This window comes from Betta splendens, chromosome 1 (assembly GCF_900634795.4).
Source record: "Betta splendens chromosome 1, fBetSpl5.4, whole genome shotgun sequence".
NCBI lineage: Eukaryota > Metazoa > Chordata > Actinopteri > Anabantiformes > Osphronemidae > Betta > Betta splendens.
The window spans coordinates 15052374-15066186 of record NC_040881.3 but is presented as its reverse complement, the minus strand read 5'-3'; the positions used below and the strand labels follow the sequence as shown (position 1 = coordinate 15066186).

The following is a 13813-nucleotide window of genomic DNA, read 5'->3' as shown; positions in this document are numbered from 1 at the left end:
GCGATCTCTTCTCTTTACTGTATGCGTGCGTCGCTCGGCCTCCTCTCTGCAGTCAACTAGTGCTAATGCGTGTAAGCTTTTCATGTTTGAGCGTAGTTTAGCTCTTCTTTAAATGCTAATCTGCTCAGACAACAGGACCAGCCGTGTCCAGGGGCTGTGGAGTAAGGACAGAAGGACCTTGACAGCGCTGGAGCCGTGAGTGTAAGGAAGCTCGGCCTCCTCTCGCTGCACGACTGTCAGGACAATTACCGTTGTGCCCTTAGTGGGGAATTAGATAAATAAGGCTCGGAGGGGAGAAGGCCACACAATGTGCATGCTGGGAAGAAAAAGACAATCATAACACAGAGGAGCAGAGGATGGAGAGAACCAGCGAGCAGCCAGTTGTGGCTCCGCGATGCTGGTGGTTGAGCAGCACGTGAAGCAGCTGGTCATTCTGCACTATTTGCTAGATCGGCCTTAAAGCGTCGCTGAGACGAAGCAATCCCAGGCCCAACACACACACACACACACACACACACACACACACACACACACACACACACACACACACACACACACACACACACACACACACTCCTCCATATGCCGCTCTCCGCCACACACGCAACCGCTCTCCTGTGGCTAAAAAGCATCTCCAATTATCACATAATAGATCTTTGCCCTGATGCTGGAACTGAGCCATCTGGATATCAGATGAACTGAGCGTCTCCTCCTTCAGGTGTGTAACGCGGGAGGCAACATAGCCACAGACGGGGATGGGGGGGGGGGGGGGGGGGACTAGTGGGTCAGTCCAATATTAGCAGTCTGCACGGAGCAGAAATCACATGCATCAACTGTAATGGCTCTCATTCATCACAATGCTCAGTGCGACCATGTGCACGCGGAGCTCTTTGCCTAAGACGTATCGCTCGTTGTCACTTTGAGGGGCACGTTGCAGATTAGATTCATCACCAACTTCATCAAAGAAAACAAACTGGGCGAAAACGCGGCGTGTTTGTCATTAGTTGACACGCGGCCTATTTTCCGAGCCCCGCGCCGCGTCACGCCCTAATGCGAAGCATCGACCCGGCGCGGCCGCAGCACGGCGCGGAGGGAAGCGGCACCGCCGCTCCCTCGCGCCGCGAGCGCGCGCTCCCGCCCCCGCTTCTAGACAAACAAATCGATAAGCGCTCCGCTCGCACGCTCGCATTATCCGCCGGAAAGCGTTAACCAGCGCCGCCAGGAGCGCGAGCGCCTCGGCCCAGCCGCACGAGGAGACATGAAACAGCACGAATTCCCAATTTGTTGACGGTAAACACTCACGCGGGCTTCGTATTGATTAAAGGCAAGTTCTGTGGAAACTTTTGACTTGTTTTAAAGCTGAATTCGTCTGCGTCGCTCCGCCAGAAATATCACGGGTGTCATTTAATGTTTGACTCAAAACTTCACAGGGACCGAAAAAGCGATGCGCCGTTTCTCCCCTGTGCTTAAAAACACGTTCTTTCCAAGGTTGTATTGACTGCAGCTATCAAGAGGAAAGGTTTGTCTTTTAGGCCATCTGCTGCGTATTCAATTGTTTTCCTTTCATTTGATTTCAAATAATCACCGTCAAATGCAGCATTTATCCTCGTGGCGACTTCAGTTTTTACACCAGTCTTTTAAAAATAGCTTTAGCAACGCTCGCCTAATAATAATGATATTAACAATAATAATAATCCAATGAAAAAGTGGGATTTTGAGTAAAGTCCTGCGTAGCTCTGATCTTAGTGTGGTAATCGCCGCCATTTGTGATGTTGCAACCTCTGTAGCAGAGGTCACCACTAATCAGCCAAACCAGCAGGGGCCCATAATCTCTCTCACCTACGCAGCTGAGAGTCAGGCTGCTCTGAGGGCTTCTGTAACTTGCACACACATTTCCCAGGCTCTATATCTCCCTCATTACTCGCCCGCGCTCCCTCCTCTCTTCTCGCAAACGCTGTCTGAAATCGTCTGGCGTTGCTATTTTTACCCACATGCGTCAAGGTTTCCCTCCCCACTGCCCGCTGAGGGCGAAGGCGCCGTCAGGGCCCCGGCCCCTCGGGCGGCCATCTTAGGGACGGGGGGGAGACGGAGCGGGTGCGGCCCGGGCCATACTCATGCAAACTGTCAAAGTCAGGTGAAGGGAGTCAGAGCCGAGCGAATACTGTAGGAAGAGAATCAGGGCCTGAATTAGGATTGCACGCTGCCGTTCAGGGAGGAAAAGTTAAACCTCATGAAACCTCAGAACTGGAAAAAAAAAAAGACGACTCTCGTTTGCCTCCTGAATAAAATGAAACTACGCCGCCATGACAACTGGTTCTACCCTCAGTTCATATGGAGACGTCGCTCGAGTGTCTTGGATTTGCATTATTACTTCTATCTTAAAACATGAAATTAAACAGCAAAGAGGCAATTAATTATGTCATTAAAACCAATTGACATACAGCGACAGGACTCTGTTCAAATGTGATAGTCCACGCGTCACCACTGCCAGTTTACTAATTAACTGAAATGATCATTTGGTCAATGCAGACAAACACTAGGCGGTGTTTTATTTGTGGTCGAGCACCATATTTGTGCTGTGCACATCTCGGCTCTGAGCAGAACTGGGATGTATGAAATCCAATATCCTCCTATATACACAGAGGTCACACACAGCCCATTTGATATAATCCACTGGCTTCCTTGTCATATGAATAACTCATGCAGAGGCGAGCAGCAGGAGTCAATGCACAGAAAGTCATTTTCAGACTGTCAGACACAGAAACCCATTCAGACTCATTCTGGGGTTTTAATGATGTCTAGTCAGCACAATAAACAATAAGGGTGGATTCTGTCGAGGGGCGGTTCTTCGGCTCTTTAGTCAAGGTGCACGTGGGAGAGTTTGCCTGGTGAAATGGTACATTTCTGTGAGAGGAAGTTCGCAGAGGGGACTCGGGACAAACAGAATAGCCTTGAGGTCGCACAATGTCAATATTAATAGCTGTAAAGCTGCGGAGAGCTGCTCTGTTCCCACAAGGTTAATGCCACTGACAGGTTACATGACACGACATCCATACAGACCGCGTTCGGGGGAAGAAGGTTGGAGTTAAAGATGCCCTCTTCATCTGCTGTTATTCCATCATGGTGACAAGCGAGGAGCACAGCCAATTACTTCTCAAGCAGACAACATGTAGTAGTGACAGAATAACAGAGAAGGTAGATGTCCACGTCACTCAGATCATAAACGGACGGAGTCCAGATTCATTCATCTGTTCTGCAGAATGTTCCGAAGCTGGTAACTCTGTCTGGAACAGGAATGTTTCTGTGGAGACTACAATTCATGCTCCCCACGGGATGCGCCCTAGTGTCTCCTTCTCCATACCACCATTTCACAATGTGCTTTGTTTATGCCCGGAGGAAGCAGTGGTCACACCTCCATGATCATAATTACAGAAGTATGTGCTCAGCATCAGCTCATGATCATGTTCAGTTAACACTGGTGTTGAAGCCAGGCTAAATTATTTCATCACTTATTTATTTTCTTAACATAAGCACAGTGTATGATTTTTTGTAAAAGACAGTTTCAGATTTGAACATGTCCTATTTGAAGTCACTCTCTTCACTGTCCACCTCATCATTCAGAAACATTAAGGCTTGTTGTGCATCCTCGTAACCTGCCGATGCTCATCCTCAAACAAGCAGATGAGGGGATTCCAGCTGTAATAATTCTGGGGTCGGTTTATTCACCTTAGCTTCTGTGGACTGGATTAAAGCCCCAGACTAGAGCAGCGACTGTAATATTAGCCCCAGAGGAATAAATCCCGTCTATAGCTTTAGTGCTGCTTCCATCGGAACAGAACAGTATGAAAGAAATATATGAGAAAATGATATCTGACAGTTGTCATGTTGGGAAACCAAGCGAGGGATTTTAGTGAAATTGTTTTCTCTGAGCTGCCGCTGTCAATACTGAAAACACCTGAGCAGCTCCGTGATGCGCCTGCTGCCGCAATATGACAGGCGACGGGATGAAAGAACAAATCAATTATCAGAACAAAACCCTGTGAATTGCTTCAATCACCCACTGATTGAGTTTGTAATTCGGGTCTGTTACCTTTTTTCCTCTCCTGCTTTATATTTAAAACGACACTCCACTGGCTGCTGTTATTAACAAACACAAGCCTCGATTTCACCATCCCTTTTTAAAACCAGATCCATCTGTCTCCACTCTTTAATGACTATAGATATATTATTTTAGAATGATGCTGTTCATTTCCTCTTGAGTGAGCATGTCCGAAAGATAATACCAGTGTAATTTTATTTGCTTCCTATCGTCCCTAATGCATGAAAAGACTAAACTCGCTGATATATTTGCAGTTGAGCCTCATTACACTTTTTGAAATGAGCACAGATTACATATGACCATGTTTAATTAAATGGCGAAGAGCATTATGAACTGGAAACACCCATTTCTGTTGAAGACCGTGGCCCCAATTCTTCTGCAGCTCCTCTATGAAAAGCTGCCGTTGTCGGTCCGTATTCAGAAGGTACCGCTGGTTTCCCGCGTGGCGCACGCAGGCATTTGCTCCCTGGTGATTGCACCTTGCTGCACACACCTCCTCTGTGGTGGAGGCGCTGGATGTGGTGATGTAGCTGTGCTCCCGTGCTGCAGAGTTAAAGTCAGCGTCTTCAGTGCAGATAAAAGATTCTGTGCAGTCACACATCAGTAAGAAATTTGACTGTGCACAAATAATCTGTCAATTTATAAGAAATATATTTTTCTTATATATATATATATATATATATATATATATATATATATATATATATATATATATATATATATATATATATATATATATATATATATATATATATATATATATATATATATATACTGTTTATTGCAAGATGTCTGCTGTTTTTGTTGCTTGGCAACCACGCATGCTTTGGATCAGCAGTAATGATGTGGTGACCTTCTCCTAACTTGACAGTAGTCTTTGGTGCAGACGCAGACACGCAGCTATGATATTTATATCAAAGGTTTTAACCACCCCCCACTTTACATTACGCCTTTTAACGACTTGCAAACTTGTATTGGCTATTTTGTAAAGACTTGGCTTTACAAAATAGCCGGTGCTAATGTTGTGTCTTGTTGAACTTCTCTTTTGGCTGACTACATTTTTCCTTATCCATTTGCCCTTTTGAAGCTGGAGCAGCTTCAGAAGCAACACATTGTGGTGGACGGTCTGTTTTCCCTGGTGGCGAATTCAGCCGTGTACATGATAAGAAGTGCTGCGCTCCTGCAGGATGAGCTGTCTGATGGGAGGAGAGGCTCGCTATGCTGGAATGCGTCCACTCTCTTCAGCAAACGTGTTTAAAGTTAAGGCACGCGTGAGTGAGTTCTACCAGGCGACCTGAATCTACATCTAAATCCCAACCACATCTATCAGAGGCGTGTTAGTTGCTTGCTTTTTCATGGCCTGTATATTGGTACTTTACGCGCCTTTCCATGAGCACTTTCTGCGGAATCGCATCTTCTGATCCCTTTCCCCAATGTTTCATGCAGAATAGTCTGACTCTACAAATGACTCCGAGACACATTCCTGTGTGTAGTGTTCTCAGATCTGCACTGAGCTCTTTGGATTTTCAGTCATCAGTCCAATGAGTAGACGTAACAGACCTTGAGACATACAGTACAGTATTTCATAACATTCAGCATCACAGTATTACCAGTAAGTGTCTTTGTGTATTCGGAGGAACAGTAACTAGCGGTGAACAACCTTGTAAAAAGCTTTTTATTCTCCTAAGTGCAGACAATAGTGAAGCGTGTTGAGTTGCGTGTGGGGACCTGAGGTTCGTTGCTGCTGCCATATTTCTGTCATCATATTTGTGACAACTGTTTTAGTTGTGTGGCGGGAGCCAACAGAGTCATGAGTGAGTCGTTGATCAGAAACAGACTGAAGGGCAGAAGTCTATGCAATATGGACATACTACTAATAATAATGCCATTCACATTAATATCTCATCTTTATTTCTTTGGGTTATTTTTTATTAAGGTTATTACTTGTGGTTATAGAATCATGCTTAGAACACAGCTATGTTTTAAACATCTTTGTTTTGAAGCCTGGTGGTTTGGATGATGAATGGACGGGATGAAGCTTCAAAGTCAAGTTTTAACATTATTAATAAGTGTATGTTTCATAAATAATGATCTAAACTAATGTAGCAGGAGGACAAACTCTGTGCAGACCTGTCATGCCCAGTTACAGTATAGCTGCTCAGCTGAGAGTGAACAGCAGCTTCTTGGGTGAGGGACTTAGTGAACAGCCAGTTGGATCAGGTTCGCACCAGAGCCAGGAGGCCTTAAACTCTTCAGAGCGGTGACATTTCCAGTCTGTGACACGGGCGGTGGAGGCTGCTGGTCCTCTGATAGCGCAGCTCAGACCTTCCTCCCTTCCAGTGCCTATAGCACCAGCTCTATTCAAAACGCATCCGCTGCTTTACTGTCTTGTCATCTCACAGCGGGGGGTAAAAGAGGCTCCCTCCGGTTTCCCCGAGGGCGTCACTGTCAGCGACACCTGTCTGTCGCTGTGTTCCTGAGCTCCATTCAGCGCGTTTACATGAAACGCTGCACGCATGACGGTGTCCTGGCGCAGGACGCCCGAGGCGCTGCCACCGCTCGTGCTGCGCGGCGCCCACCTGAGCTCCCTCCCTCCCGTCCCAGGCTGCATCCACCAGCTGGCTGCTCGTCCGTCTCCCTGCCTGTCTGCCTGCAGAGCGTTGGTGGGGACGGCTCCCAGCGACGGGCTCTGGTCCGTGGACGTGCACGGTACGGCGACAAAGAGGTCGGCTATAATTAAAATCAGCATTTGCAGCCGCGGCGAAGGGTGGCCATCGCCGTGGCGACAGTCGGCCCACTCTGTCCCCTAAGCAACAGAGCAATGGCTAATGAGGGGGGAAGACATGGCTCTGCAGCCAGAGGAGGATGCACCATCCCAATCATCTTCTTTCTCCTCTCCTGTCTTTACATTGAGCTTGGGAATGCTTTACTCCTGTTTACTAATTCACTCATCGTGCACTCATTTGCACACTTTGTTTTCTCTTTCCTCTCCCATCTCTCTGACTTCACCCCTTTTGTCTTCTACCACTTTCCAGCTCGCTCCCCCTTCGCCTCGCTCTCGTTTACGACGGTGTGTACGTCTCCTCCCTCATTCCCTCCCTCCTCATCCCCGGCATAATTACCAACTTTACATGTACATCCCTCACACTCCTTGAAGAGAAGAAGAATTAATTCAAAGGATGCACAAACATCTTGGCTGCGTCCGTAAGCATATTAGGACGTGCTTAATATTCTAAGCAACATCTACAGTATCTGTGGTCTGCAGCCTTATCCTCTCAGCACTGGCTCTGTCCTCTTGTAGAAATACCACTGAGTTAATAATATGTACCACTATTGCAATGTTAAAATACTTCAAGGGGCTGTGAGATGGGAATAAAGATTAAACACTTGAGCATGGATGACAGAATACTTCAGCAACTCTTCTTTGTGACAAGTGCTGTAATCCAGCAGCATTATATTTCTGCCTCGATGGATGATTGCCTCAAGAATAGGTGGCATGAACAAATTGTTTCTCCTCATTTTGCTAAACTTCGGATAGACGTGTTCAATTGCGTCTGGTTCCAGCTCTTTGCTGGGGGAGCGCCGCTCAGGGATAAGCTTAACAAACAGTTAAGCTGAAAATGAACAGCTATTGTAAGAAAGCCCTCGTGTAATTCTGCAAATGCCAGGAATGTCTAATTGCCTCGTCGACTTAAGAACCACAAGGTCAGCGGCTCGCGCTCTGAGAGAAATATCTTCCTTTGTCTCCTATAGAGCTGTTGTTTCTGGCTTTGCATAATACGCTTTGTCAGTGTGTCAGTCAAGACATTCCTGAAGATAAAAAAACCACAGTGCGGTGCTCAAAATGGTAACTGCTTCTTTAGCCACAGTTTATAATTCACTCCCCAATCCTCCACTTGATATACAATATGCAAAACTCGCCCTGGCATCGAGTCGCATATGGCAATTTTCTTGTTTTCCTACCCCAATTATCTTATTGTGCCCTTCATTCAACATTTAACCAGCCATCAATTTGTCAGAAAGCTGCAGCTACTGCCTGTCAGTATCAGAATCTTATTTATTCACCTCAGTGGTTTGCTGCCGACAATAAGAACTAAACTAGGAATAGCTTTCTTGCTACTATCAATATTTTTCCTCACCATTATTAAATAAAGTGCTGGGTGTATTGTAGCATTTTAAATGGGTACTTTGCTTAAAAGCAAGTTGTGTCATAAACATTGGAGACTTTATTAGTTAAAATGTGCAAAACATTTAAGATTTATGTCCAGAGAAAGCAGGGAAACGTGGTAGTATTGTGTGCTGTGGCTTAAATGGTCATATCCTACAACACCCAGAATGCATTGTGCTTTGACAAATGTCCTGCCTTTTTAAAGACTTTGACGACACGCGACCGGCCCATATTGCCTACAAAAGGATGAAATGAATTATTGAATTAGTATTAGAGTTGCTGCCATCTGATGCACAGGCTAACGTTAGCAACGTAAACTAGCGCAATCCCCGACAGTCTAAAACACAACCAGCAGCAGCTCATAACTTTACTCAAATAAATTACTTACTCCATCATTCTCTCCTGGCGGTTTGTTCCAGTGTCTTCTTGGTATCCTAAAGTTAGTTTCTAAGGCTCCTCTTTCACATGTAGCCCAAAACTGATGATCTGCTAACACATACCATATTTTTGGACTATAAGGCACACTTATAATCTTCCTTACAGTATGTGTTAATTTTGGTTGTGCTTACTGACCGCAAACCGATTTTATGTGGTACACAGCACTTTTAAAAAAGTTTTAGTATGACTTTAGTAAGCTATTAAGGCCGCTGCTTGATGGACTGTTGGCTACCATAGTCAGTACGTACAGTACTGGACTTCAACATAATACTACGGTGTGTGTAAAAGGACCCCAAGGTCTAAGTAAAGAAGACCAAATAGTTTTCGAGGGAGCAAACCGAGATGGGCACTGTTAGAGGGCAAAATTGAACAGTGGGTTATTGAACAGAGAACAGAAGGTAGAAGTCTCTACAGTCTCTATTCCACTCAAGGCAACAGTGGCAGCACGTGACATAAAGATCAATCATCAAAAAAAGGTTCTGGTCAGCATCTGGATGGACAGGGAGATGAGTGATTGGCTGAAGAAGTTTATGTCAAGAGACTGGATGTCTTTTTCTACAACCAAAGAACTCCAACCGCTAGATATTGGTGTCAACAGGTCATTCAAGTTAAATTGCGAGCTGCGTGGGAGCATTGAATGACAGAAGAATTACATTCACCAAGACACGGAAGTAACAAAAGGCAAGTTACGCCACTATCTGCCAATGGATTGTGGATGCCTGGGCTAAAGTGTCTGTCTAAGGCTGGAATCATCACTGAACAGCTAAGTAACTAGTAATGAGACTGACTCGGATAATGACGAGAGGGATCCGGGCATGCTTGACACGAAGATGAAGAATTTGATGTATTTGTTGAAGAGGAATGAACTGAAAAAGTAATTGGGAATTTCTCTGGATAGAAATTATGAAAGAATCTGAGATTCCCTTCATTTTTAAATACTGCTCAACGTTTTCTGATCAACCCCATTGAAAATTGGTAAAGTGTTCCTTTAAGCTTCGCATCTACTTCTACATGTGGAACAGGGAAGCTAACATAAACACAAACTTTATCATCTTCCCTGAATGTGAGTCTCTTGAATCATTTTGTTGTGTAATTGTCGTCTCTAATGTTTAGGGGCCTGAAGCTCAATCAGTTATTCAGTGGCACAGAGTAAACATGATAAATGTTCAGAGTAGAGAGTCTCTTCTGATGTAAGCGTCCCCTGTGTGTCAGATCTGGGTAAAGGAAAACACTGCCTGCACAGTTGATTCATTAAAAGCTCGGCTTCTTGCTTCGATGCAAGGCGCATCAGATTGTAACCTTAACATCACGCAGCTGTTACCATTGATTGGGAGAATGAGTGCTACATGTACAGCTGATGCAGCTTGAGGTGAGGAGAGCTGCACCTTTGTACTGTAACTCTATATGTAGTCTAGTCTTTAAAGCTGCACCGTATGTTACAGTATATAAATAGACTGAATGACTGCAGGTGCTTTTAGGAAGAAAACCAAACTTTATTCTCCTCGGTTTAGCTTCTTCCAGCTTATTTCTTAGTTTGGTTTATTTGTTTGTTCTTTGCCTATGTTAACACAACATATATGAAAATATACTATAATATAATAAAAAATAAATAATATATAATATATAATAATAAATAATAATAAAAAAAATATATATAATAAAATTTATTATTGTTTATAAAATGTTTATTTTTATAAATTTTTACTGTTTTCTTACCGTGGTTCTCCGTGCACTGGATCAAACCATGAAGCAGATACTGTGTGTAATCTGATTCCTTCTCTAAGCTGTGATTTTGTTTGTACGCTGGCAGAAGGCCCTGTTTTTTTGTTTTTTTTTTTACTCTGTAGGCGTCTGAACTACTAGGTCTGCCACTTTTTGTACATCCACTTGCAAACTACGGTTATGAGAACACAAAGCTTCTTGAGACGAAATCGGCAAAGAAATCAGTTCTCTCTAATCTGCTGCACTGGTCGCAGTGACCGGGTTTTCCAAACAAACACGGATGAGTTCAGCTTTGAATATTTGAATACTGTAGAGCAATGTCTTTGAAAATGCACAGCAGGGATGTTCAGGCTTCCTGTAAACCCATAATATAACAGATATTATCTAATACTAAATAAAATGAGTCCCGTTTCTTCTCTAGTTTTATTTATATGATAATGTCAGGAAATTTAATGTTTAATTTTCTTTAACGGGGATAGAATATCTCATCGGGCAGTTTAACCTTCCTACCTTACCCTTTAGTATATTGAAGGATATGTACAGCTGGGTGTGGTAAATGATGAGTGGGCTTTCAGAAGTGTGCACTAAACCATGATGAATATGTGATGCAGCCCTGACACATAACCTTTGAGGGCCTGCAATTGGCTGACTCAATGTGTGAGGCAGCGCGTGTTTAGTAGACGTCGCTTTCAATACCCAGAAGTCATTGCTGTCAGTGCTTGAGTCACAGATTTATATTTAGCTTTAATTTCATTTTAGCACTTTGTACTAAGTGTTGAAGACCTACTTTTGCATGAGTCTTGGGAATATTTCTTATTTCTTATGTATTGTTAATCTCTGCAACATAAATAACCAATAACCCAGATTTCCTACTCGCGTAGGTGAAACACTGTATGTGGATGTGAAGACAGGCTTTTCCATCTCTGTTGCTCTGTGTTTGCATGCCAGTGGAGCTCAAGAAGTATATTTAACAAGCATCTCAAAAAAAAAAAAAAGAAAAAAAGTGAAAGTTTGATTGGACTAAAAATATTCCCACCTCGAGAGATATTTATAAAGCTTCCTAAACAAACTCTCAGCAAGTGGTACTGTAGGTTGTCTGTGTGAGTCTCTGAATGGCATCATTATTTTCAAATGGGTTTATCATACTAATTTTCATGCGGAATCCAAAAGCACACATTTATATACATATATGCAAGCCTTGATGCAGCCTTTCCTCCTGTAGCATTTAGACGTATTGCTGTAAATGGGCTTTGGCTCATTTTGGCGACAGAAATCACTTTATGCCGGCTCTTCAGCGACGAATCCAAGGGGACCACCGGTTTGAGTAGCATCTTTTTTAATCACGTTAAGTGGCAGAGAAATGATTAAATTTGTCTGCCAATGGAGCTCCGAGGTGCAATAAACCCAATCACAGCTATGAGGGAGTCACATCACTGCTGTTGTAGATGTATTTTCATGCCACCGGGTGAAACCGAATGGCGAGATTGTGTCCCCTTTCGGGCGGAAGCAGAATAGTGGGGTTGTTACAAATTAGTACGCAGAAGGTTTAAATGGTTAAAGATGTATGTTTTGTTAAAGCCAATGATATCTTTTGGATCACAAACGCTGGGTCCACCCATACACACTCGGTTGAAATCCCTTTTGTGAATTCTCATGTAGAAATCCATTGCACCTGTAACTTCTTGTGCATCACACACTGTACTGTACCATTCTGCAAAATCTGTTCAGTAACTACAGTGAAATCATCCCTCACTCATCTTCTAGACAGTGTTGGCGACAACTTAGAGCTAAGTGGTGGAGGAAGCATGAGCAGCTGGAGAGAACCCATGCACACATGCAAGCACCATACGAGCAGGCGCCCGCTCACACAGGTCCCAACTTCACCACCGTGTTATTAATTAATAAATGATCAACACATTAGAAACACGTTTTGCTTAAATGTCACGTTTTGCCTCTTGCTGTTTCATGAAGGGTTCTGTTTGTTAATGCTGTACTGCCACCAATGATGTCATAATGGAAGGCTTTGATGAAGGTGTTGTGTAATCGATGTAGATCCATGACTGTACTGTGAGGGATTATGGGCCGTGGGCTCGGTTCTGTGTGGGCTAAAACACCATCTTGACAAATCAGTTAACTCTCAGCAGCTTCAGGGCGCGGATGACGTAACAGACCCCCTGCGAGGCCGGACGCAAAACTTCATTTTCTTACTGGACTCCAGCTGGGACCCATCACGTTAGGCGTAAAATTGAGATTATCGTTTCAAAACCTAGTCAGACGCCGGAGAAACTCGGCTGGTATTGTATGAATTAGTTAAAAGGTGCCAGAGGCAGTACGACACCGGCGGCATCGGCTGGGTTTGCGACTAGCGCTGGCTGTTCTCTGCTTTGTTACAAGCATTCCGTTCAGCCTCTGTGGGTGCGGTACATTAACTCATAGCAGTGATACCTTCATGGATCGCCCCGTCGCACAGACCGAGGGTCCGGCAGCCTGGCGGAGCATCTGTCGACGAACGCCCCGGCACCGAGATCCGCCACACGGTGGCCCTGTGTCTCTCCCGCTCGCCTCCGCCGCCGTAGCGCTCAGCCTCCTCCCTCCCTCCCTCCCTCCTCCTCTCTCTCCTCCTCCTCCTCCTCCTCGTCCAGCCCGTACTTCCACTCCGTCCTCCCGTCGCGCTGCGCAGAGCCCCGAACGCTCCTCCAGCTCCGTGCAGCCGCGGTGCGAAGATGGTCGGCGGCGCGTGCGCTCGCAGGTTGGCCCGCCGGTCGCGGTCCGCCCTGATCGCAGCCCTCACGGTGCTGCTGGTGCAGACGCTGATCGTGTGGAACTTCAGCAGCCTCGACTCCGGCGAGGACCGCGAAAGCGGAGGCTCCCTCCAGAAGAGGGACCGGGTCGCGGGCGACAAAGCCGCCGGCAGCGACTACTCGGAGCGCGGGGTCCGGCAGCCGCAGCATCCTCCTCAGCCCGGGAGAGGAGCGTCTCGCCACATACAGCAGCCGGTAAGCAGCAGGCTCCCGATTCATTCCTACTGTATCCCCGATAATAAACGAGGCTGTCTGGCCGGGAACGAAGCCCCGGGGGGCGGAGGGAGACGCGCGGGTCAGAGCACCTCCAGCGTGCGGGCTGCGGGAGACCAGCGCACAGACGCTCGGGCCTCAGAAATGAATGAGGGTTTGATTGTTGTCACTTGAACGGAGGGAGGGAGGGAGGGAGGGGGCGCGTGACGGCAGCCGCGCCGACGGAGCTGCGCCGGGGAGCTGAAGGCTGGCGGAGGACAGCGGCCACATTGGACGCGCTCCCGTTTCGAAGGCACCGCGGCGGAGTTGGACGCGCGGACTCCGCGCGCAGGTCGGAGAAGACGGCGGGGAGCGGCGTCACCGGCGCGGCTC

General features: G+C 45.9%; 1 protein-coding gene across 1 annotated transcript in view; it reads left to right on the top strand.

Annotated features, from left to right (window-relative positions):
- The first annotated feature begins 13066 nt into the window (after positions 1-13066).
- xylt1 (xylosyltransferase I) overlaps positions 13067-13813 on the top strand; it is a 58169-nt gene continuing 57422 nt past the window's right edge. Inside the window, exon 1 of the mRNA XM_029131078.3 lies at positions 13067-13423. Within this exon, the coding sequence (XP_028986911.1) occupies positions 13151-13423 (273 nt within the window). The 5' untranslated portion in view covers positions 13067-13150. The remainder of the gene's footprint in view (positions 13424-13813) is intronic.